The sequence below is a fragment of the Pyrus communis genome, chromosome 3 (assembly GCF_963583255.1).
Source record: "Pyrus communis chromosome 3, drPyrComm1.1, whole genome shotgun sequence".
NCBI classification, from domain to species: Eukaryota; Viridiplantae; Streptophyta; class Magnoliopsida; order Rosales; family Rosaceae; genus Pyrus; species Pyrus communis.
Window position 1 is genome coordinate 21,616,351 of NC_084805.1, and position 25,379 is coordinate 21,641,729.

The window sequence follows — 25,379 nt, forward strand, 5'->3', positions numbered from 1 at the left end:
TTTACATTCTTTGAGTCTAGTTTAGTGTTTTAAACTTTATTTTACGTTTTTGAGTCAGTTTCCAAGAGTTTTGCAATCCCTCATAATCCCCGGTCCAGAACGATCCCTACTTGCACCTATACTACAATTTGACAAAAAGAGGGTTTAATTTGAGTGTCAAGTAATTTTCACATAAAATTTTGGCGCCGTTGCCGGGGATTAGCAACTTTGCTAATCCCTTGGTTCTTTTCTTTTTTTTTTTGTTTAGTTGTTTTCGTTTTAGTTTCTAAACTTAGTGTTGTTTTCTTTGTTTGTTGTTACTTTTGATATTTGATTTAGTTCTCTTTCTTTGATTTTAGGTACTAGAGAAGTAAGATATGGATTTTGCTAGCATTCAAGCTCAATTGGCAAATCTTACTTCTAAATTGTCGCCGTATGCCGAAAGGACCACAATGCAGAGTGTCCCTACATTTGGTGCTTCATATAGGCAAGGATTTCAAGCCAATCAATGTCCACAAAGAGATTGGAGGGATCATTCAAACTCTATATGGTGGGAAGATCAACAAGTTCAACGTGAAGCATATTGGCAACCATATGAGGAGTTTTGTTCAAGACCTATGCAGCCACCACAACTTCATATGCAATATGCTCAATTAAATTCAAGTTCGCCAATAGATTATATTCAAATTCTTAATGAAATAAATTCTTTGGCGCAGGGGTCACAAAATCAAGCCAAGGAGGCTCAACAAGAAGCATATTGGCAACCATATGAGGAGTTCAATACAACACCTATGCAGCCACCACAACCTCCCCCACAACAATTCCAATCAAGTTCAAGTATGTCCATGGATAATGATAAAAATTTTCAATTACTAACCTCTTTGACGCAGGACGAACAAAATCAAGACAAGAAGTTGGGTAAATTGGACGAGCAATTTGGGCAGATTATGGAGTTCATGAAACAAATTCAAGAGCAAAGTGAACTTTCCAACTCAACTATTGAAAACTCGAAGGAAGATTTTGAAATCCATAATGCTATCACTTTGGGAAGTGCTATGGAGGTTGGAGCTGACCTAAAAATGTCCAAACATAGCCTAGAAGTGGATGAAGAGCTGCTAATTGAGGAGGAGGAAGAAAACATGCACACGGCAAGGGTAGAACAACCCTTGCCGCAGCCCCCTAAGCCCTCTAAACCACCCACCACCAGTAAGGACGTCCCAATTTCATGTTATTCTGATGTTATTCCACCCAATGTCCCTTTTCCTAGCAGGTTTTTGATTCCCAACCAAGAAGAGAGTAAAAAGGACATCGTGGAAGCCTTCCCAAAGGAGCAAAATGCTATTCAAATTCTTGGTGCAACACAGCAAGTTTTAGATGGTGTTGAATTCTTCAAAGGACTTTGTACACCAAGAAGAATGATTCAAGAGAAGGTAGTGGCTGGAGAAGATGTAGAAGGCATCAAAGAGGACATATTTGAAACCACAATTCCCAAGGAAGTTGGATTTTATGACACGGGACAAGTCATAACTTTCGAATGGGTGTTTATTCTGGAGTTCATTTTGGAGCACACAGGTAAGCCACCTCCCCGAATTTCAATTTTCTTTTATACTAACATGTGGTTAATGATTCAGGCACCCAATCTGGAATTTAAACTATTACCGGATCATTTCAAGTATCACCGCCCATTCAAAGATAAATTCCATGCCGTTTGATTTTATTTATGTAAAAAAAAAAAAAAAAAAAAAAAAAAAAAAAAAAAAAAGATACTAAACATGGAGAAAGGTGGAGCTTCACAAAGGTTGTTTACGTGAAGCCCCACTACGAGGCGCAGAAGCGGAAGGCGCAGAAGCGGGAGGCATAGAAGCGGGAGGCATCGGAGCGGAAGCCATCGGAGCGGGAGGCATCGGAGCTAGAGCATTCCAGGCCTCAATACTTGGCCAAGAGCTGGATGACCCAGGAAAAAGGTGCCTCTGGAGATAAGACGCAAGCCTTTGGCGGTCATTGTGAATTCGACCCTCAGATTCTTGCAGCTCATCAAGCTTCCTCTTCATGCCCGCCGAATAGTTATTTGCAAGCACATGCAAACTTCTATTCTCGTACTTAAGCTGTTTGATTTCCTGCTTAAGACTTTCCACCTCTGCCATCAACGATTCCACTTGGCGGGACCGAGCAAGCAGGCGTAGGCCCATGTTGGACACAGAGCTCGCACACTGAACACTAAGTGCGAGGGACTCTTGAACGGCCAACTCATCGGACCGTCCTGACAGCAGCCTACTATCTTTTGGTGTGAGGAGGTTCCTAGCTACTATTGTAGCTGTTGTGGCGTCCTGCATCACAGAGTCTTCACCTGAAAGAGGACCGTTAGAAGAAAAAAAAGAAGGGCGCCATACATTACCTTGACGGGGCGCAACCGGATCGCTGCTGAGACTCAAATCTAAGCTAAGGTTCGATGAGTTTGCCATTTTTTTCAAAAGTGTTCAAAGAGAATGGGTGGATGGAGTAAATTTTCAAAGGGCCGGAGTCGGTTTTCAAGAATGGGAAATCTTCAGAGTGTGTTTGTTGTGGTGATCGATAGCTCAATAAAAAAGCCAAGGCGACGCGTCCACCAATTCAAAAAGCCGGAATTTCCGGCGTAATTTAGGCGACGCTTTCTCAGCTTTTCAGAAGACGTGTTCAACTTTGTCAAAAGAGTTCTTCTTTTCAGACAACACGTGGAGGCCATCATCGCAACTACACATCTTTAGCCGACAAGCGCAAAGTTCGGCGACGCTTTCTCAGCTTTTCACAAGACGCGTGCAGCTTTGTCAAAAGGAGCCGCATCTGCACTACCACGTGTCGTTCAGAAAGCGGAGGGGCGTCGTTCAGAAATCGAAGGGGCGCCTGCTCAGAAATCGAAGAGGCGTGTTCAGAGATCGAAGAGGCGCCACTATTTCAAAAAGCCGGATTTGCGGGATCAAAACGTTTGTCGACAAAGGTAAAAAGTACCACCACATGATATTATCTCTATATATGTCGACCTTCGTCTTTTATGGCAGGGCAAACCTGAAGAAAATGCCCAACTCTCCCTTACCTCTGAGGGTGCACTCCCAGCAAGGCCTTTCGAAATACTCAATTCTTTCTTCTTCCCCAAAGATGATACCAGATGCCTGGAGTACAGATGACCCAGGAGGAAGCAGCACAACAAATAAATGTGCTGATTCATTCACCGCTTCTTCAAAAGCAAAGGTATCTCATATCATCAAGGTCTAAAGCAAAAGTATCTCATATCATGCTCTTTCCCTGTCTTTTTCTTTGTCCTTGTTCTTACTCGCATGGCAAAGTAAAAGAAGCAATCAGCCGGCACTTGGAGTCAGTCTTCCGATCTGGAGCCAACTGCCTCGAATCTATTCCTGATTGCTTACCTAGCGTTGCTCTCGAGTAGTCATCTTCAACGGTTGATACACTTCCGGAGAAGGGACCACTTCTGCAAAGGGGAGCGAGTAAGGCAAGTGAAAATGATACATTGAAGCATGTGGAGACAAACATAGGCTGAGTTATCCTCCAACCCTTTTCAATACGAATTGGAAAGATTGAACAAAGAAACAGACCAAAAGGGTATGCTCAGACCTTCGGGGGAGACCAAAAGAACCATCCTGCTGCCCAGTTCAAAAAGTAGCACAAAGGAAAATCAACGATGGGCAGAAACCAGTTCAAGAGTAAGCCTGTGGAATCACAAAGATCAAAAGCCTCAATGCAATTACCAAGGAGAAGATGGAATTTACACTCCATAACCAGATTTGCGTCCCTAAACTCTTCTCTTTGTTAATTACATTTTGCCATGTTTAGTATGTTTAAGTGCTTTTTGTGTATTTACTTATGCTTTGTGTGAATCTATGCTTCAAACATTGAGGACAATGTTTGATTTAAGTGTGGGGGGGGTAACTAAGTATGTTGATGCAAATTCGTTGAATTTTATCACCCATAACTTCAAGTGTTGTTCCTTGCTGTTTTAAATGTTTTGAAGGTGTTTTTAAACTGTTTTAGCGTGTTTTGTTTTATAACTCCGAAAAACACATAAAAATTTGAAAAAAATGTTTTGAAAAGCCTAAAAAGAGTGTTTTGAGTTGTTTTTGTGTCGTAGGTTACCTTCCAACACAATGATAAGGATTTGGTTTCTAATTGCATGACTGTTAAAAAGAGTTATGAACATAGAGAAAAGTTTGATTTACTCTTGGTATATGCTTGGTTATGGTTATAATGTATGACTTCACATGCAATCATAAAAGAAAAATTCGTTTTTGTAACATGCTTGAAGGAAGGAACTCATAATAACGCTACATCCCTGAGAGACTTGAGCCTATAACGTTCTTTGGAGAGTATAATCTGTGATTTCTTGTTTTCTAAAGTCGTTGCATGATCTCATTATTCTTTGCTTGGTTACTACTTAGAAGGCGTTTCATCATATAGTTCCAAATGCTAGAACTCATGCCCATTTCATTCAAAGCATGTTATTGATTTGCATAACACATATTCAAGAAGAAGTTGTGTAGTGACCACCACCATAGCCAAATAGCCTTACTTCCCATACTTCGTATTGTTGTAAGTTTTAACCCGTTGAGCCTTGTTTAGCCTTTATTCTTTGTTTACCCACATTTTCCTCACCTAGCCTAGTTTAGGACAATCCCCACCCTTGTTCTTAAAAGATAGTGAGCATGACTTAATTGAATTCCTTTTTAGTTACATTATGAAAGAAAATAAGTGTGGGGGAGAGAATGTTTTGTTCTTAAGCGTTTATGTATGTTTTGAGAGTCAAAAGAAAAGAAAAAAATTGTGAAAAACATATGAAAAAGAAAAACAGAAAAGAAAAGAAAGAAAGAAAGAAAAAAGAGCTTGTTCCCCCTTGTTGTTCAAAAGTTGAGTTTTCATTCAAAAGTGAATTCTACGTTAATTCAAATGCTTTGCTCGCTATTTCTTTAAGAACCTTTGTTTTCCATATACCTTCTTTGTTAGCCAAACACCTTTAGCCCCGTTACACCCCTTTGACTTCTTTCTTGATCGTTATGTGTTCAATAATGTGGAGTTTGAAATTGATATGAGCTTATGGAATCACTGGTTCTCATTCTAAGTAGTAGCATTCCATTCATGAGATCATATTCATGTCATTATCGTAAATCCAGAAAATGCTTTCCTTGTTATAACATATGTGAGTGTTCGTCTACATGTTTACATCAATCTTCTCACATATAACTAGATTAGGGTGTGTAGTTAGAAATTCTGAGTGAAAATCGAGTGCATATCTTGTAAGGAATTGAGCAAATTCTCTAAGGCATGTTACTACATTCAAAACATGGTTTTAAATGCTTAATTGTGAACTAGTATATGGTGACTATGATTAAGAATGTACTTAAGTGTGAAGATGACTAAAATCTGTGAGAATGATGATTTTTAACTTGTCATGTGCATTGGAAATCCCTAAAGACGGTTGTTGGAAGGTTTAGGTTGTGTTTTACGTGTTTAGTGTCGTTTTGTTTATTTGTTTTTATTCTGTTTTGCTCGAGGACTAGCAAAAGCTAAGTGTGGGGGTATTTGATAGGAGCATATTCATGCGACTTAAATGGCTTGTTCTCGTGCATTTACGTTATGTTTCTCTCGTTATTTTAGTCCTTTATGCTTCTTTTGTGTGTTTTCAGGTTCTAAGGGCCTAGGGAGCAAGAAAGTGCATTTTGAGGCCATTTGGAGCATTTTTGGGCATGGATTGGATAGCTTATCCATGGAGCCAAGAGGATGGACGAATTTGAAGGCCTTGTATGCACTTGAAGACACAAAACAATGGCCCTAACCCAATCACATAACACCTTGCTATGAGCTTAACACATTATGCCATACAAACCAACCTATTTTAGGCCCATTCTATGTACTTAAACCCTAGCCCTTTAAACTAGTTCATTTATCACTTATCAAACCATTCACTTATCACTCACCACATATCATTCATTTATCACTTAACATATCATTCATTTATCACTTAGCATATCATTCATTTATCAATTATCAAACCATTCACTTATCACTTCCATTCACTTATCACTCACCACATATCATTCATTTATCACTTAACATATCATTCATTTATCACTTAACATATCATACACTTATCATAATCATTCACTTATCACTTATCATAATCATTCACTTATTCTTTCATCATTCAACCACCTTTCATCCACAATGATTCATGATTCATTCACTTTGCATTCCCTTTGCAATTACACCCCACATGTCCATTTAATCATTCAACCACATTCCCATTAACCACAAAACAAATCACACAACACACCAACACACATGCATCCTGAAATTCTTTGCCTTGCAATCACATGCATTTCCCTTGACATTTTCAGCCATCACACTTCATCATTACACCACCATTCACTCTTTAACCCACACACACTTCACACAAACAACATTCACATGCATTCACATGCATTTCCAACACAAAACACACTCAAAACCGTGGCCACCTTTGCATTTCAGGATTCCCATTTGCATTTTCAGATTTCCAGCTTTCATTCTTCATCATTGCAGCCATTCCACATGCAATTCACCATCTTTCCATTTCCACCACTTCCCAACCCTCCAAACCACTCCTCTACCATTTCCATAATCCCCCAAACCTCACCTTAGACCTTGTGCCATAATAAAGAGGAAGAGAAGAGGACCTAAACGTTCATACAATTCAAGTTTGAGTTGTTGGAATGTTTAGGTGATTCTTTGATTTCAATGTTTCATTTTAATTCTCTTTGTTTTGTACGTATAAGGAATGAAAGAGAAGAGTGCCTAAACGTTCATACAATTCAAGTTTGAGTTGTTGGAATGTTTAGGTGTTTCTTTGATTTCAACGTAATGAGAAACTAAAACCCCCTTTAGCTAGGGGGTGATTCGAAATAAATGTTTATGCTTGCATATGAATTGATTAAACTTTCGTTGGAATTTCATAAGTTGTGGATTCAATTCGTTTAATTGTTTGATTGATAACTTATTTATGTATGTTCATTGAGATTGCAAGCTTAATTTTCATGCATGAATATGACGCTAGAATATAAGTGAGTTTCACCTAAACGTTACGAACTTATATTCACAAGTAGTGGAGGTTGCTCATAAACAATCGCGTTAAACGAATTCTTGGCATAAGTTTCATGCGTATTCCATAGTAACGAATGCCTCGTCAACACTTATAGTTTTCATAATGCTTAATGATCTTTGATTGTATCTTTATTGTGCTTTTCACGTAAAGGACTTTTGGAGAATGTGGTGAATTGCGTTGCGCTAACCCATCCAATTCATTAACTTAAGGAGAACTTGACGGTTAATTTAAGCGGACCTAATTAACCCGGGGCGTTGAGTTTCATAATTTATCGAAAGACCAACTGAGAATCAATCTTGTATGCAAGTGTAACATGTATGGAGATGAACCCCTTAGCTATTCTATCATCCATTCATTCCATTTCATCAATTCCATATTTACATTCTGTCTAGTTTATTAACTTGTTTCGTTATTTCAATTTTCGTAAAAACCTCAATCCCCCTTTTGCTTTAATGTTCATTTTAGTTAGAATTCAATTTAGTTTGTGTTTTTAAAGCATTTTGAGTCTTTTGATTTGTTTTAGTGTTTTAAAGTTTAGTTTTACATTCTTTGAGTCTAGTTTAGTGTTTTAAACTTTATTTTACGTTTTTGAGTCAGTTTCCAAGAGTTTTGCAATCCCTCATAATCCCCGGTCCAGAACGATCCCTACTTGCACCTATACTACAATTTGACAAAAAGAGGGTTTAATTTGAGTGTCAAGTAATTTTCACATCAAACCTTATATGACCGTCCGAATAGTAGGAAGTATGAAAAAGAAAAGGAGATTCGTTAATTATCTAGTCTGAATTGGTGAACTAGTAAAATCTTAGGGGTGTGCTATCCACACACCCCTTTTTACTTCTCACACACCCTTTGTTAATTTCCGTCTGTTGATCTTCTTCAATTCATTTGATTCGACGGTCGAAAATTAGAAGGGTGTGTGAGAAGTAAAAAATGGTGTGTGGATATCACACCCCAAATCTTATTATGACCGTTCATCATGGTCGTCCGCTGATTCCATCATGAACAAGTGTACAGAGCTTCTTGTGGGAAAATGTACTTATTTTGGTACACTACTAATTACAAGACGATACTTGGATTTAAAGAAATGCAGATCACCCAACATGTAATGGGACTCTCAATTATGCATCTCAAAAATTGCTTCACATAAACCTTTATCAAAATATGTATGAAGCAATTGTATCTGCGTCCCGTGATCTGGTTATCCAAAAACTTTGATAAAGGACAGTTGACTATGGCTTCATGAAATGCAGCCCAATAGTTAAGAGGCATATATAGTAGGTGAATATTGATGAACTTTATAGGCTCATGCAGGTAACCACCTATTGCTAGAAGTTGAGTTTTATCACAAAATGTCTCGAAAATATTAGTGATGGAAATTCTCATATATTAATGGTGTATTATTTTGTCACATTACCGATGTGGGATCCTATTCTCTAACAAATATATCTGAGTAGTTAATACATGTTCAAATATATTAGTATCACTTCAAGGAGACAAAGGAGAAATTTCGAAGTGTGACAATCACATATAAAAAATTTCCCAATTCTAGAAGCATGAGAGTGGTTTTTTGGTACTATTCATTATAGGACGATTCTGGGATCCGGAGAAGCATATGCGAGAAGCTCCTTGTTGGTTTCAAACAAGGTCTTCTTTCAATGTCAATTTCCCTTCAATGGTAGTGCCATATCTTGCATCCATCAACAAGATCATGTTTTTTATGTCTACAATACCATCGATAACTGCCCATGACGGCCTTCCCCATCCATAGTTGGTTGAGTAGAAAGGAAACCTGCCCCAATTGGTGGAAAATTATTTGTCATATCATCGTTTTGAATGAGCTTAGCAAAATCATTGAAAAGTTGAAATAAATCCTTCACGGTGATTCCATTAGCATAGCTTACCTTAAATTCCTCAAAGCTCTTCCTCAATTTAGCAACCAAGTTTTGAGATCATAGTGATCATCTACTTTACTTTCTTTAATCTTTGCCGTAATGAACCACAAATTTTTCCCATTAAGCTTTCTGCCAAAGGCTGCACAAATATATTCCTCATGTTCACAGATTGATGCCACAAAGACGTCTTTATACAAGAGGAAGTTCGATCTTGATTCTTCTATTGCGCATTACCAAATGAGTCAAGACACTACTTCAACACACGTAGGACTTGGTACTGTGGCACTGGAAGCTTCGGCCTTGAGAGCAGCAATCTTTGAAGCATCAACACATATTTCCTTGTTATGCACTTAGTCTTCAGAAACTTGCAAGGCAGGTTGTGGTAAGTTCAAATCTTGTGGTGGAAAAAGAGTAGTTGCAACTCAAAATTTGGCAGGAACCACTACAGGATCAATAATACTTACAATCTGGTTTGTCCAAAATCTTCGACATGGGACAGTTGACTTGGGCTTCCAGAAATGAAGCTTCATGGTCGTTGCAGCTGAATGAAACATTATATTGGAATTCCCCAGCAAAGGGGTAGAAATGACTGAGGGATTCAGATAATGATTTCTTTAGACAATCAAATCTATCAGCAAACAAAGCATGGCGATCGATACTAGCCGCATGACCAACATTGGGATAGAAGATAATTAGTTGGATATAGATTTCAAGTTAAAACTAGTCAGAAAAAGAGAAGGATAAATTCCTAAGCTGGTAAAGAGTTAGAGATGATGGTTCAATTGTTTCCTTGCAGATTACTTCAACCTTGATATCTGAAGCCAATTTTGCTCCACAATGGAGTTTATAACAAAACAAATACCCTCCATATAAAAGAGGTTGTTGGAGAGTTGACCTTTGTAATTAGCTTAGTTACCTGTTTGGGTCATTGTAATCAGGATGTAATTAGGATAGATATTATTTGGTGTTTCTTTCCTTGTAAATCAATCTTGTACAATGTATATTTCCCTCTTTGGTGAGAAGAATAATATCAGAAAATTAAACCCCAAAATAAACCCTAGTTAGCATGGTATCAGAGCAGAGATCCTAGGATTTTTGCTATGCCCGTTCCCTCAAGCAAACTCGGGCCTCCCATAAAGAACCTACCACCACTCCATGATGGAAACAATTTCATCCTAACCCATCCTATCCCTATACTAAACACTACAACCCTAAACACTACTACCCTAGTTGACCCTACCATGAATCCTCTTGTTTTGAGTTCTTCCGACATGCCTCCGGAGTCCTTAGGTAATTGTGGTTATGCTTTTAATATGAATAATTGTGATTCTCAGTCCGATTGGATCATTGACTCCAGTGCCACAGACCATATGACCTATGACCCCACTGATTTAGCTTGTGATATTGTTCCACTTCAATGAAATATTACTAATGCTAATGGTGTCACCTTACCGGTAACTGGCGTTGGCACTGTACACCTCACGTTTACCCTCCATTTTCCGTATACACTACTTGTACCTTCATTAAAGCATAAATTGATGTCTCCTGGCCAAGCTACTGAGCAATTGAACCGTTATGTACTATTGTATCCAAAGTTTTGTCTTATTCAGGATAGTCTCATAAAGGAGATAATTGTTCGTGGCACTAAGAAGGGGGATCTCTATTTTGTGGATGATGTCAGTACAGGATGGGTCAATCTCGCCCAATGAGCGGTTGATCACAAACGGCATCAGATATGGTTATGGCATCGTCGTTTGGGTCATCCGTCTTTCAGTTATTTATAGCATATGTTTCTAGATTTATTTGTTGGTTGTTCGGTTTCAGACTTTAAATGTGACACTTGCGTACTTGCCAAGAGTCACCGTGTTTCTTATCCGTTGAATTCTAATAAAAGTGTTATTCCTTTTGGTCTTGGTCATTCAGATGTTTGGGGACCATCTCCGATTACTACTTCATCTGGTATTAGGTGGTTTGTAACATTCATAGATGATTGCACACGGATGACATGGTTATACCTTATTAAGCATAAAAGTGATGTGTTTCTGGCGTTTAAGACATTCCACACCATGGTTCAGACATAATTTTCTACTAAAATCCGGATTTTGCATTCTGATAATGGTGGTGAATATGTTAATAATGATTTTACACATTATTTAACTAATCAAGGAATATTCCATGAGATTACTTGTCCTCAGACACCTCAACAGAATGGGGTGGCTGAGCGCAAAAATCGCCATCTATTAGAAATGGCTTCATCATTATTGATTAGGGCGGATGTTTCCCGCTCCTCTTGGGATGTTGCTCTTCAGACTTCCACTTACCTTATCAACCGCATGCCATCCAAAGTATTGAATTTTCTTACACCTTTGCAAGTTCTTGCTACATTCTTGCCTCTACCGTCCGTTTTGGTGCTCCCACCGCGAGTTTTTGGATGTGTTGCCTTTGTTCATCTACATAAAAATCAACGGACAAAACTTGACCCAAGTGTTCTTCGTTGTGTTTTCATGGGATATGGACTACATTAGAAAGGGTACCGTTGTACCACCCTCTTTCACGTCGGATGTATACTACCATGGATGTTACTTTTTTTTAGTCTAAGATGTTTACTCTCCGGCTTCTTCCAACCCTCCTCTTCACGGGGAGACACTGCATGACGAGCAAGTTTGGACTATGGCTGCTACCACTGATCTTCTGCTACCACTATTAGCTGAGCCAATAGTCGAGCCTGCAGTGGCTACGATGCCAGCCTAGCCAACAAAAACAGCATCGCTGCCCATAGAACCAGCAGCAGGCATGACACTACCGTCCTCACTCACGGCAACAGGGTTGCCACTTGTCGATCTTAAGACTTCTACTGATATTACTCCCCCTCGTCTGAAAATATAGTACCGCCAGATGACCATACTCCAGAGAATATTCCTGAAGTAAGATCTACTATCCCTATTGATGTATCCGATGTTCTGAATTATCAGTTACCTTTCAGGCATAACCAGGGAAAACCACCCAATCGATATTCACCGGAAACAACAAAAGTCTCTAAATATCCCATTGCCAACTATGTGTCATCACATAAATTATCAGAACCCAACAAAGCTTTTGTACAACAAATATCCAATGATAGCACACCAAGTTCATTGAAAGATGCACTATCTGATGATCAATGGACCAAGGCAATGGAGGAAGAAATGGATGCACTTTAGAAAAATCTAACATAGGATTTAGTTCTGCTACCCCAAGGAAAGAAGAGAGTGGGATGTCGATGGGTGTACACCATCAAGTACAAAGCTGATAGGTCGATTAAACGATACAAAGCAGGATTGGTGGCCAAGGGATACACTCAGACGTATGGTGTTGATTATACGAAAACATTTGCTCCAGTAGCAAAGATTAATACGGTAAGAGTGTTACTTTCGTTGGCGGCTAACTTGGATTGGCCATTACAACAATTTGATGTGAAAAATGCTTTCTTACATGGTAATCTTAAAAAAGAAGTGTATATGAATATTCCACCTAGTTATGCATCGGTTTCACAACCCGGAATGGTGTGTAAGTTGAATAAGGCATTGTATGGATTGAAACAATCACCTTGAGCATGGTTTGGTAGGTTCCAGACAGCTATGAGGAAGTATGGGTTCAAGCAGAGCAATTCCGATCATACACTTTTCTTGAAATGTCGAATGGGTAAATTGACGGCACTTATTATTTGTGTGGATGATATGATTGTTACGAGTGATGATAAAGAGGAAATATCAAGCCTGAAAGATTACTTAGCAACTAAGTTCGAGATGAAAGATCTTGGTGGATTGAAATATTTCTGGGTATAGAAGTAGCTCAATCTAAACAGAGTATATTTCTATCTCAAAGAAAATATGTTCTTGACTTGTTAGCCGAAACCGAAATGCTTGATTGTAAATCGGTTGACACCCCTATAGTCCAAAATCACCATCTTACCGTGCACCCTGATCAAGTTCCCAATAACTGAGATCGTTATCAAAGGTTAGTTGGGAGGTTAATTTATTTATCTCATACCAGGCCTAATATTGCATATGCAGTAAGTGTTGTTAGTTAATTTATGCATTCCCCGAGTGATACGCATATGGGTGCAGTTGAACGCATTCTACGATACCTAAAGTCTGCCCCGGGTAAAGGCATCATGTTTTCTAAGAATGGTCATTGCCGGATAGAAGGTTTTACCAATGCAGATTGGGCAGGGAATATTACTGATCGACAGTCCACATCGGGTTACTTTACATTTGTGGTGGGAAATTTAGTGACTTGGCGGAGTAAGAAACAGAAAGTGGTTGCTTTATCAAGTGCAGAGGTGGAATACAGAGGTATGGCAAAAGGAGTATGTGAATTATTATGGCTTCGAAGGTTACTCGAAGAACTCGGGTGTCCTTCAATGTCGGCTTCGAATTTGTTTTATAATAATAAAGCAGCGATTGATATCTCACACAACCCAATCCAACATGATCGCACGAAACATGTGGAAGTTGACAGACACTTCATTAAGGAGAAGTTGGATGGGAATATTATTCAATTCCCGTTCGTAAAGTCAGAGGATCAATTAGCGGACATCTTAACTAAAGCTGTTGCCAGTCAAGCGTTCTACAACTCTCTCGTCAAGTTGGGCATGAACGACATTTATGCACCAACTTGAGGGGGAGTGTTGGAGAGTTAACCTTTGTAATTAGCTTAGTTACCTGTTTGGGTCCTTGTAATCAGGATGTAAATAGGATAGATATTATTTGGTGTTTCTTTCCTTGTAAATCAATCTTGTACAATATATATTTCCCTCCTTGGTGAGAAGAATAATATCAGAAAATTAAACCCCAAAATAAGCCCGAGTTAGCGGAGGAGAAGTGAACACAATGAATTAATGGAAGTCAACTTCTTTCTATGTGCTTTCTTGCTGGAATCAATGTAAATTGTTTGCCTCCCAGTAATTTATATCTTCATTTTTGAGGAAAGCTTAAGGGTTTGGTATTCTTCTTGGATCTATTAAAAAAAATAAAAATAGAAATAAAAAAAATAAAAAAACTAATGAATATCAAGTAATTTAGTTATATTCACCATTTTTTAAGATGTCTGATATTCACATATTTCTTTTTACTTTTGACATTCTTTATTAATTTCTGTCCTTTGATTTTCTTTAATTCATTTGATCCGACAGTTGAAAATTAAGAGGGTTTGTGAGAAGTAAAAAGGAGTGTGCACACACTCCTTTTTTAAAACAAAGAATTGGATCAAAGAAGAATACTAAATAGGTAATTTTCCTATTAATAAACACTTGTATGACCAAAATTTACACATATTTGCGTAATTTCAAAAGGATCCTATCCAGTCAGAACCTCATGTACAGACCCTACGCCACCTTGTGCATCAATCTCCATTTCGTCATTATTTTTCGGTTTATTGTGCTTATTGCCATGCCTCATCAGAATCAAAGACAAGTTTTGCAGCATATTTTTCTTTCAATCCTTCAATGTCTTCCATCAATTTAGCAACCAAGTCTTTCAGATTATGACACTACTCTCTTCATCAGCCTTTGATATAACATTCCTAGCTAAGTTTTCTGGCAAGGGAGGCACAACCCTTTTGCGCAAGTTCACATCTTGATAGAAAAATGAAGGCCTTTGCTTCCCCAAGTTTGATCTCGATGCTTTGGTTGCAGACTTCCAAATGAGCGTTGAAACCACTTCTACGCATGTAGGTTTGGGAACAACTGAACTGGCTAATTCAGATCGAAGAGTGGCATTCTTTGAGGCATCAAACACATACCTCTATGTTATGAATTTTTCTTTTATGACTTCCCTTGCTGGTGACTGTGATGAGTAGAAAATCCTATTGGTCAAAAAACAGATGCGGCACCAAATTCTGGAAGGTTTAGTACCTGATCACTGTCACTTGACCCAAGGGCTATTATGGCCCAACAATTGATGAAAGTTCATAATGTGGATGCATCAGCCAATCCTATGTGCAATGCTCAACCCAATTGCCATTCCACCACACTCAAAACAAATTAACTTGTACAAAAAGCAACCAGCCTGTGCATCTTTGGATTCAATTTCAATTGGAAGGAATGGTTTCAATATCTGGCCATCTGGGTTCTCCAAAATATCCACAAGCAACAGCTGATTTGTGCTTTGATGAATGCAGCACCATCATCGTTGCACTTGACTATGGAATTACCTTTGACAATCCTTCCTGCTGAAGGGTAGAAGTGAGTGAGAGTTTTAGCTAATAATTCCATTAGATGCTGGCATCTTTCATCGATGCTCCATGCATGGCGGCGTGTACTGACCTTACTGGTAGTAATGGTAGTACTGGTAATGGGATAGGAGAGAAGTAGTGGGGTGTAAATTTCGATAGCCATCTGATCGAAAAAAGAGAGCGTATAACTTCTCAAGTGAAGAGGAGTTAAGGTGGATGGTTTAATTGTTTGCCAGTCAATAATTTCTACCTTGATTTCTGTGGCCATCTTACCTTGCTCTAGGTAGTTGATGCCTTGCTAGATCATGTAAACACTTATGATTTGATCATATAATATATATATATATATATATGCATATATGTATAGGCTCTCCTTAGTATTCACCATGAGCGCTCAAGTGCTAACCAACTCGAGTTTACGGCGCTGCACATATTTGTATTTATAGCGATGCTATGCATAGTGCCAAACTCTACTATGGTATGCATAATAATAAAAAACAAATCCGGTCTTTTATAAAGAAAAGTCAATGATTAAAAGTAACACATTCTTAATCACTCCACAAAGAGAACGACATCACACCAACAATTGAAAGCGACAAGAGGATACTAATTAATTACAGAGTCATATAGAGAAGCATCTGCAAGCAAGCGGCTCCTGATTGCTTTAGTTATGGCCATGGCTTCTTCTTTTGAAGTCAACTGAGCTGGTATGCCATTGCCATCTTCAAAGACCACGGTTCATGTATTAGATAATAATTGAAATACACAGAGGGTTCATTGATTGTTCTAATATGAAGCTGAAAACATATCAAATTTATTGAAGATGCAGTACAGAAACAATAAGGAGCAAAAAGTAATGAAAGCACACAGACAGTAGAAGCATCGAAACAACAATTCAAACGTATACAATCACATCCATCTAAGAACCGCAAGAGGATGTTAATTAAATGACAGGCGGATTCACAGAAGCATATGCAAGCAGGTCTTCATGTTTTTCAATTATGGCCATGTCTTCTTCTGTGACAGTCAACAACGCTTCCACACCAACACCATCACTTGTGTCCATTAATAGAATCGTATTCTTGAATTCACTACCATGAGTACTCACCCATGATGGCTGCCCCCATCCAAAATTTGTTTCATAGAAGGGAAACCTGCACCAACTGCTACAACTATAGGTCACCATACTGTCATTTATCAGGATGTTCCCAGACTCTTTGATGCTTTGAAGTGCATCCTCACAACTAACACTGTTTGGATACTTTTCTTTATATTCCTCAATGCCATTCCTGAATTTTGCAACCAAGCCTTCCAGATCCACCTCACTCTCCATACTCATTGCTGCAAAGTACCACAAAAAGTTCCCCAATATGTTTTCCGCCAAGGTTTTCCCTGATCTTTTTCTCATGTTCACCGCTTGAGACCACACAGATGGTTTTGTAAAACCTAAGTTTGATCTTGAAGCTTCCATTGCACATTTCCAAATGAGCGCTGATACAACTTCAACTCGCGTAGGATTTGGCACGGTGGCACTGGCAGCTTTGGACTTGAGAGCAGCAACCTTTGAGGCATCAAACACAAATCTCTTTGTTATACCCTTATCTGGAGAAAATTCCGCGGTTACTTGTTGTGAATTGAAGATATCTTGTGGCGGGAAGAGAGTAGCTGCAATGCCAAATTCTGGAGAAGGCACTGCATGGTCAGTAGCACCTGCCAAGCCAAGGGCAATTGCGGTCCAGCTTTTGATGAATGCGCTGAGTGTAGAAGCATCAGCGACCTTATGTGAAATGCTAATCCCAATTGCCAATCCACCACATGTAAATGAGCTGACCTGCACCAGCAGAAGATGGCCTGCCTCTGCTTGCTTGGAATCCATTGAAGTTGGAATCAACTGTCTGAAGATCTGGAAATCAGGTTTGTCCAAAATCTTCGATATGGGACAGTTGACTTGGGCTTCAATCAATCCAGCCCCATGGTCACTGCAGCTGATAGAAACATTATATACGAATTCTCCCGCAAAGGGGTAGAAATGAGTGAGGGTTTTAGATAACGATTTTTTCAGAAGGCTGAATCTATAAGCAAACGAAGCATGGTGATCGAGACTGGCCTCATCACCGCCATTGGGATAGAAGAGAATTAGTGGGACATAAAGTTCAGGGGTAAGCTGATCATAACCGGAGAGGCTGGTAGTTTTAAGGTGGTGAGGAGTTGGAGAGGAAGGTTTAATTGTTTCCTTGTGGAGGATTTCAACCTTGATCTCTGAAGCCATCTTATTGCTCCACACTTGAGTTGCATAACAAAACAAAGACCCTCAATATAAAAGAGGCGAAGTGAACACAATGAATTAATGGAAGTCAACTTCTTTCCATGTGCTTTCTAGCAACACAATGAACTAATTAATGGAAGTCAACTTCTTTCCATGTGCTTTCTTGCTGGAACCGAAGGTAAACTGTTTGCCTCTCGGTATTTTATACCTTCATTTAAGAAAGTCTTCTTAGCATTTCTCAAGTTATAAACCATGCTTCTTCTGTTTTCATAAAGAGTAATGCTAGCGAAACTAAATTTATAGACTAAAATTGCAAACTAAATGATGTGTCACCAATAATAAATAAGCACATTAATCAACATTTAAGTAATAATTCAATCATCAACTTCCATTTCTTTACTCCAATTGCTTTCACCGCATTATTTTCTTCAACAAAAGTAAAAGTTGTAAGAGGAGATCTTACACCATCAAGAATGTCAATATTCCTCCATATCCCCAAACCGTAAAACGCGTATGAGGTCATTACTAACCTTAACCTGTAGTTGGTAATCTTTTTTTCCCTGGATTTTGTAAGAGCTGCAGACTTTGGTTTCGTTACGTTGGCAAGAGAAATGTGCTCCTCCCTTCGAACTCAAGTTTGAACCTAAACAATTTCACTAGGTTGCGCTCATACTTGTAACTTGTTCGAATGCATGAAAAAAAAAAAATACTTAAATAGGAAACCTGATCTGCTCTATGTATTATACTAATTAGTCAACTATGAAAACCAATTGCATACCATATAGCCCCAAAAACTTAAGTTGCTAGGGAACACATGACGCTTTGCCCCATGCTACAAACTAACCAAATTAAGAAGTGAGGAATCTTGGGGAATCAGAACATCTCGCCAAAAAGTCTCCGGCATGTAACATGTTAGACGGTCACTTGCCTAAAAAATTAATTTGTTTGGGAAATGGGGGCTAATAATGCTTCGGGAGCCCTTAGAATTCGACAACGTAGGCCTTGTTTGAAGGAAGCCAAGGCCATACTTGAAGGCAACAAAGAGCTGCTCCGAATCTGACTGTAGTACCCAAAAAAATTAAACCCCTCCTCTCTTGTGCTTCAGAAATATAACTTATTCATTCATGTTTGTTCTTATATAGTTCAGAAAACATATCATTTTTTATCGGGAAAAAAAACCACACATACAAATAAAGAGGCAATGAAATGAAAGCACAAACAGCAATGAAACGAAATCACAAACATAGTACAAGCATCGAAGCATTCACGAGAGAGCTCCAAATCAAAGGTCCACACAATGTAAGCGCACAAAGTAATGATTAAATGACAGTTGGATTCACAGAAGCATACGCAAGCAGCTCCTTGTTGCTTTCAATTATGGCCATGTCTTCTTCTTTGAGAGTCAATGACGCTTCTATGCCAACCCCGTCACTCATGTCCATCAACAGAATTTTATTCTTCAACTCACTGCCATGGGTACTCACCCATGAAGGCTTCCCCCACCCGAAATTGGCTTCGTAGAAGGGAAACCTGCACCAACTGGTACAAGTATAATTTTCTGTACTATCCTTTAGCAAGAGATTCCCGGACTCTTTCAAGCTTTGAAATATAACCTCACTACTAAGTCCATTAGAATACTTTTCCTTATACTCCTCAATGCCTTTCCTGAGTTTCCCAACCAAGCTTTCAAGATCCAATTCACTTTCCATAGTCGTTGTTGTAAAGTACCACAAAAAGTTCCCCAATATGTTTTCTGTCATTGCCTGCCCTGATCTTTTCCTCATGTTCAACACTTGAAGCAACACAGATGGCTTTACAAAACCCAATTTTGATCTCGATGCTTCAGTGGCACACTTCCAAATGAGCGCGGACACAACTTCAACACGCGTTGGATTCAGCAGGGTGATACTGGCAGCTTTGGACTTGAGAGCAGCAATCTTTGCAGCATCAAACACAAATCTCTTTGTTACACACTTGTTTTCCGCAAATTCCACGATTGGTTTGGATGAGCTAAAGAAATCTTGTGGTGGGAATAGAGTAGCTGCAACCCGAAACTCTGCAGGAAGCACAGCAGGAACAGTAGTAATACCTGGGCCAAGGGCAATTTCAGTCCAGCTTTTGATGAATGTGCTTAGTGTAGAGGCATCGGCGACCTTATGTGAAATGCTGACCCCAATTGCCATTCCACCACATTTAAATAAGTTGACCTGGACAAGGAGAAGATGGCCTGCCTCTGCTTGCTTGGATTCTACAGCAGTTGGAACAAATAGTTTTAGGATCCCTAAATCAGGGTTCTCCAAAATCTTCGATAAGGAACAGTTGACTTGGGCTTCATGAAATCCAGCCCCATGATCATTGCATCTGATCGAAACGTTGTATACGAATTCTCCGGCAAAAGGGTAGAACCGAGTGAGGGCTTCAGACAATGATGTTTTCAGAAGGTTGGATCTTTCAGCAAACAAAGAATGGTGATCAATATTATTGACCTCCTCATCACTGGAGCTGGGATAGAAGAGAAGTAATGGGACATAAATTTCAGGCGTAAACTGATCGAAAACCGAGAGATCGGTACTTGAAAGGTGGCGAGGAGTTGGAGAGGATGGTTTGATTGTTTCCTTGTGGGTTATTTCAACCTTGATCTTTTCTGAAGCCATCGTTTTTCTCCACTCTTCGAGTTTCACAATCATAACACGACCCTCCATATAACGACGCAGATCTAGATCACCATTATAATATTGTCTCATTATCTACCATTTGCGACTCGAGCAAAGGAAGGTATTGACTAGACATAACCAAAAGTGATCTTATTGTTTGGGTATTGTTCTCCTTAAGGGCTTCCATTTTCACTTCTAATACAAACATTTCGAGATGAATTATTTAGAGCATTCAAGATAAATTATTTAGAGAATTGGTCATAAACTCTTATGGAGCATTATTTTCAGTCAAGCTTAACTTTATTAACCTTCACTTTTGAGGATTTCAAAGTTTGAAACCTATATATCTGTCATGTCTCAGGCATGGAATAAAGTAATATACATCACTTATAAGACAAGAGCATATGTATCAACATAGATTCATGATGTTCTTAAAAATATCATTGCTCCCCCTAACGACAAGACAATTTAGTTAAAATTCACAAAAATGTGGTAAATACAAGCACAAGTAAATCAACTCAAATCCCAATATTAATTGACAAAACCACCTTTGTGTACACAATTACTTGTTGATTGGAAAATTTACCTCAACTGAATTGATCATGATGATGCATGTGATCAAAATGCATCTCCCAAGCAAAAATTAGCAATGAATAAAATGCTTAAAGCTTTTGTTAAGCCATGAGAAGTTATGTGCTCAAAGTTAATCCCAAGTGACTTGAAATAGCCTTCGAAATTTGAGAAATTGCAGTATAATAACTAGCAAATAATATTATGACTATTGTAGCAAGAATTTGCTGTCTTCAACCTTGACGAAGCCACACGCGCCCAACTTTTTTTTTTGTTTGGGGGGGGGGGGGGGGAGTTTGGCTAATGGATCTTCGATGCCTAAGTCAATAACTCAGAAAAGAGTCAAAATTTTAGGGCTTGTATATATGTGTAGCATAGAGCTTACCAGTGGATGGTGGAGATGAGGTATTCATGGGAGGTGGCCGAATGGACGAAGAAGGTATAATTCCAAGATATTAATTAGGAGATAATATCATAGAATTATCATGTAAGTATCCTTAATTGATAGTGATGAGGATTCCTTACTTGTTTGAGTTGTTCTTCAATCAGGAATTTATTAAAGATAGGATTTGGTGATTAATCATATCTTTAATGCTTTTGACTTTTCTATGCCACGAGAAGATGAGCTTGATGGTGTCGTAGGTAGCTGCTCGAACCTCCAGGGAAGTTGAGCTGTGCATGCGAATATTTGAGAGCCCTGTCCATTTAATGAGGGCAAATCTTGTCTTCTTTGGGAGAAAGTTCACGAGTCGTCTTCTGGATTTTTAGGATTATTTTTTACTCCACAATGACCATCTTATAGGTACATCTAGGTCAAATAGTACACAATTAGATGATGATTAAGCTCACAAATACGCTTTTAAATTCTTGAGAAGAAAATGGGGATTCAAAGTCAATTTTGACTTACATTGTTTGAGGACCAATTTTCCTTACAAGCAATCCTTGCAAGGACGTGCACAAAGCACTACATTGAGGCCTAAACAATATGACCGTACAAATTTGTAATAATCCTACACATCATTGTGGATGTTGAATAGCCGAGATAATCAGGCCATGATTTGTTAATGAACTTCTGGTTCATGACAAACATACACTACTTTTGAGTGTGCGATACAACTCGTAAGAGAACATAGAAGCTTTTTTCTCAAAAAAAAAAATGAATTGAACGGGATTAACATATAATTCAATATAAAAATAAATAAACTCAATGAACGAATGCATAGTAATATAAGAAAATTGAAATCATCATAATAAAATGCTGAAAAAATAAATGTATTAAAATGAAAAGCCAAGCTAATGGGAGATAATTCAACTGTTAATTGATTGCAAGTTCAAGCAGGTGGGAGATAAAACTCAACAACTAGAATGGAATAAAATGATTTTTCCATATGTATGGAGGGCAAATCTTATACGTCAAAGTGGTTATATCCACCGAGTTAAAATTCGTGGGAGAGTTGTAAAATTGTCTCCAACATTTTTCCTTTTCCTTTAATCAAGACTTGATGAAAATACACCAAATGTTTTGGTGTAAAGTAGTCATGCTCGATGCCTATAATTGCATAACCATAAACGTACCAAAAGTTAGTTTGCGTTGTTTATGTAATTAAGCCAAGAAATTTCAGGCTGTCAATTATATAGAATCAACAAACTCTAGGTTTTAATTCAATACTTTATCATTGCGATGTGGTGTAACATCTCACATCATCCAGGGGAGTGGATTCTATAAACCTTATATGTATATTCTCATTTCTACCTAGCACGAGGTCTTTTGGGAGTTTACTGACTTTGGATTCCGTAGGAACTCCGAAGTTAAGCGAGTTCGCGCGAGAGCAATCCCAAAATATGTGATCCACTGGGAAGTTCTTGTGTGAGTTCCCAGAACCGTGAGGGCGTGGTCGGGGCCCAAAATAGACAATATTGTGCTACGGTAGAGTCGAGCCCGGAATATGGTTGGGGCCTAGGCCAGGATGTGCCATGTGGAATTTCATTACTAGAAATTACAAAATAATTTTTGCAACAATGTCGGGGAAAAGAATACTCAATACAATCCGCTAAATCCGACAAGTCCGTATTCTCATTTGGTTATAGATGCAATGAGCTATAGGCTCTAGCAATTGCATAACTATGAACTTTGTATTCATACAAGGCTATAGGCCCTTCAATCATCATGTGATGAGAACTAAGGTCCGGATCTGACTATTTGACGAGAATAAAAGGATTGCATGTCCTAATCTTTTGTAAATTCATCATCACTACGTTATTAATTGGAGTTATAATACAATTCACTAAATTGAAACCACGCTTAATGAATATATGAATACTAACATAAGCTGATGATGCAATAACAGATATGTCATTCATGATGCAAGCCGCAACGATAGTAATCTCACCCTTTTTGTTCCATATATCTGCCATGAAACGAATAAGCACATATGCCTTTGTGGAATAATGGGTCTGTAAGAAGAAACAAGATCATATATGTTAGAAAGAACATTCGGCAGTGAAGTTTATTAAAATAAACTAATTGGAATTTGTAGTTCAAGCATATATAATCCTGTTCTTGTATAACATGCTGATGATTTTGCAGTATTCATTTCATTTCCTTGTCCCTTTATTTTGGTGCTAAAATTAAGTGTTATCGTGCTGATAATGTGTTGGAAATAAAGTATGGAGTCGAAGAGAATTGAGAGAGATAAGAAATTAAAGAGAGAACTCAAGTATCTTCAATTATCAGTAAGCCATCTTTATATAGGGCATCGAATACATGAGTGGTAACCCTAAAGGCTCTCTACATTAATATGATTGTTTATGATGCTTTACTAACATACGTTGAATAAGAACGGCCACTATTTATGTTTCACAATAATCTCTTCCCAAATCTTCACCTGACAATAATTGCTGCGCCGGCCACTTAATAAAAACTTTAAAAATTGCTATTGTTACAATTTATTTGTACCATCATTTGTATCAGTGAGACCCACATATGTTGATGAGCTCTACCCCTATTAGAAAGATAGTATAAATACATAGTAAGTGCAGCATATTAATCAAGGAAAGAAGAAATACTTGTGCTGGACGACTTCTCATTGCTCCCTGAAATTTCCCAGTCAACAAAACTCATACAACAAGGGCAACTTCTTTTTGAAGAATGAGATTCCGACCGAGAGAAGCATATGCAAGCAGCTCCTTATTGCTTTCAATTATGGCCATGTCTTCTTCATTAAAAGTTAAGGACACTTCAACACCATCTCCATCTCGCACATCCATCAGCACAATCAAATTCTTGCCTTCGAGACTCTGATTCACCCACGATGGCTTTCCCCATCCAAAATCTGCTGCGTAGAAGGGAAACCTGCACCAACTGCTGCAGGTATAGATTTCTATATCATCCATCTGTAAGAGGTCCCCATACTCTTTCAAGGACTCACATGCATCCCCGGTAACATTATTAGCATATTTTACTTTGAACTCCTCAATGCCTTTCCTCAACTTACCAACTAAGCTTTGAAGGTCAAGATCCACGACTTCACTTTCTCCGGCCCTTGCTATAAACTTCCCCACAAGATTTCCCAATAAATTTTCTGCCGAGGGCCGCACCAACACGTTTCGCATGTTCACCGCGTGACACCAGGCAGATGGCCTTATTGACCCGAATTTTGATTTTGATGCTTCCATTGCGCATTTCCAAATGAGAGCGGATACTACTTCAATGCGCGTAGGCTTTGGTACAGTAGCACTGGCGGACTTGGACTTGAGTGCAGCAATCTTTGAAGTGTCAAACAAATATGTCCTTGTTATACACTTTTCTTTAGGAAATTCCAAGGTCGGTTGAGGTGCATTGAGAATATCTTGTGGTGGAAAAAGAGAAGCTGCGACACCAAATTCTGCTGGAAGAACTGCCTCGCAATCAGTATTGGGCCTACTGGTCGAGTCAAGTGCAATTTCAGCCCATCTTTTGATGAATGTGCTGATTGTAGACGCATCCGCAACCTTATGCGCAATACTGACTCCAATTGCCATTCCACCGCATTCGAAGAAATTGGCCTGGACTAGTAGAAGATAGCCTGTGACTGCTTGTCTGGATGCCATATCAGCTGGAAGCAATTGTTTTACCATCCCAATATCTGCTTTGTCCAAAATCTTGGATATGGGACAGTTGACTTGGGCTTCAAGAAATGCAACACCATGGTCATTGCAACAGATTGAATCATTATAGTGGAACTTTCCTGCAAAGGGATAGAAGTGAGTGAGTATTTCAGATAATGATGTCTTAAGGATTTTTGATCTTTCAGCTGCTAAAGATCGGTGATCAGTATTATTGTTGGGATAGAAGAGAAGGAAGGGGACATAAATATCAGGAAGAAGCTGATCAAAAACAGAGAGGTTGGTTGTTTTGAGGTAGTGAGGAGTTGGAGACGATGGTCTGATTGCTTCCTTGTGAATGACTTCTACCTTCATCTCTGAACCCATCATTTCTCCGCACTTGAGTTGGGGAAAATGGTGTGAATATTTGTACGACAGCAACCCTGCGCAAAGTGCCAAAGTCTGTAGTGGTCTACTAGATCCCGTTTATTGTCCAAACCTATTTTAAGGTATCCACAATATTATATACAACAGTTAGCCAATAATTGAGAAACAATATATTGTTAATGTTCACAACGAGAGCGACTTTGGACCAA

At 38.7% G+C, this 25,379-nt stretch overlaps 3 protein-coding genes and 1 pseudogene across 3 annotated transcripts; all 4 read right to left on the reverse strand.

The window, feature by feature from the left end:
* Nucleotides 1-8,685: 8,685 nt before the first annotated feature.
* Nucleotides 8,686-15,478, reverse strand: LOC137728429 (stemmadenine O-acetyltransferase-like; annotated as a pseudogene).
* A 675-nt stretch (nt 15,479-16,153) lies between these two features.
* Nucleotides 16,154-17,621, reverse strand: LOC137727353 (BAHD acyltransferase At5g47980-like). The gene has a single exon (XM_068466218.1). The coding sequence runs from the start codon at nt 17,477-17,479 to the stop codon at nt 16,154-16,156; it is 1,326 nt and encodes a 441-aa protein (XP_068322319.1). The 5' UTR covers nt 17,480-17,621.
* A 997-nt stretch (nt 17,622-18,618) lies between these two features.
* LOC137729712 (BAHD acyltransferase BIA1-like) lies at nt 18,619-20,283 on the reverse strand. The gene has a single exon (XM_068468720.1). It carries the CDS (start codon nt 20,218-20,220, stop codon nt 18,796-18,798), a length of 1,425 nt encoding a protein of 474 aa, XP_068324821.1. The 5' UTR covers nt 20,221-20,283; the 3' UTR covers nt 18,619-18,795.
* Nucleotides 20,284-23,817: 3,534 nt separating this feature from the next.
* LOC137728430 (vinorine synthase-like) lies at nt 23,818-25,173 on the reverse strand. Its single transcript, XM_068467216.1, has one exon. It carries the CDS (start codon nt 25,171-25,173, stop codon nt 23,818-23,820), a length of 1,356 nt encoding a protein of 451 aa, XP_068323317.1.
* Between the last annotated feature and the right edge of the window lie 206 nt (nt 25,174-25,379).

Coding starts and splice junctions, on each gene's coding strand:
- LOC137729712 (XM_068468720.1), bottom strand. CDS start 20,220: ATGAGACAATATTATAATGGTGATCTAGATCTGCGTCGTTATATGGAG.
- LOC137728430 (XM_068467216.1), bottom strand. CDS start 25,173: ATGATGGGTTCAGAGATGAAGGTAGAAGTCATTCACAAGGAAGCAATC.
- LOC137727353 (XM_068466218.1), bottom strand. CDS start 17,479: ATGGCTTCAGAGATCAAGGTTGAAATCCTCCACAAGGAAACAATTAAA.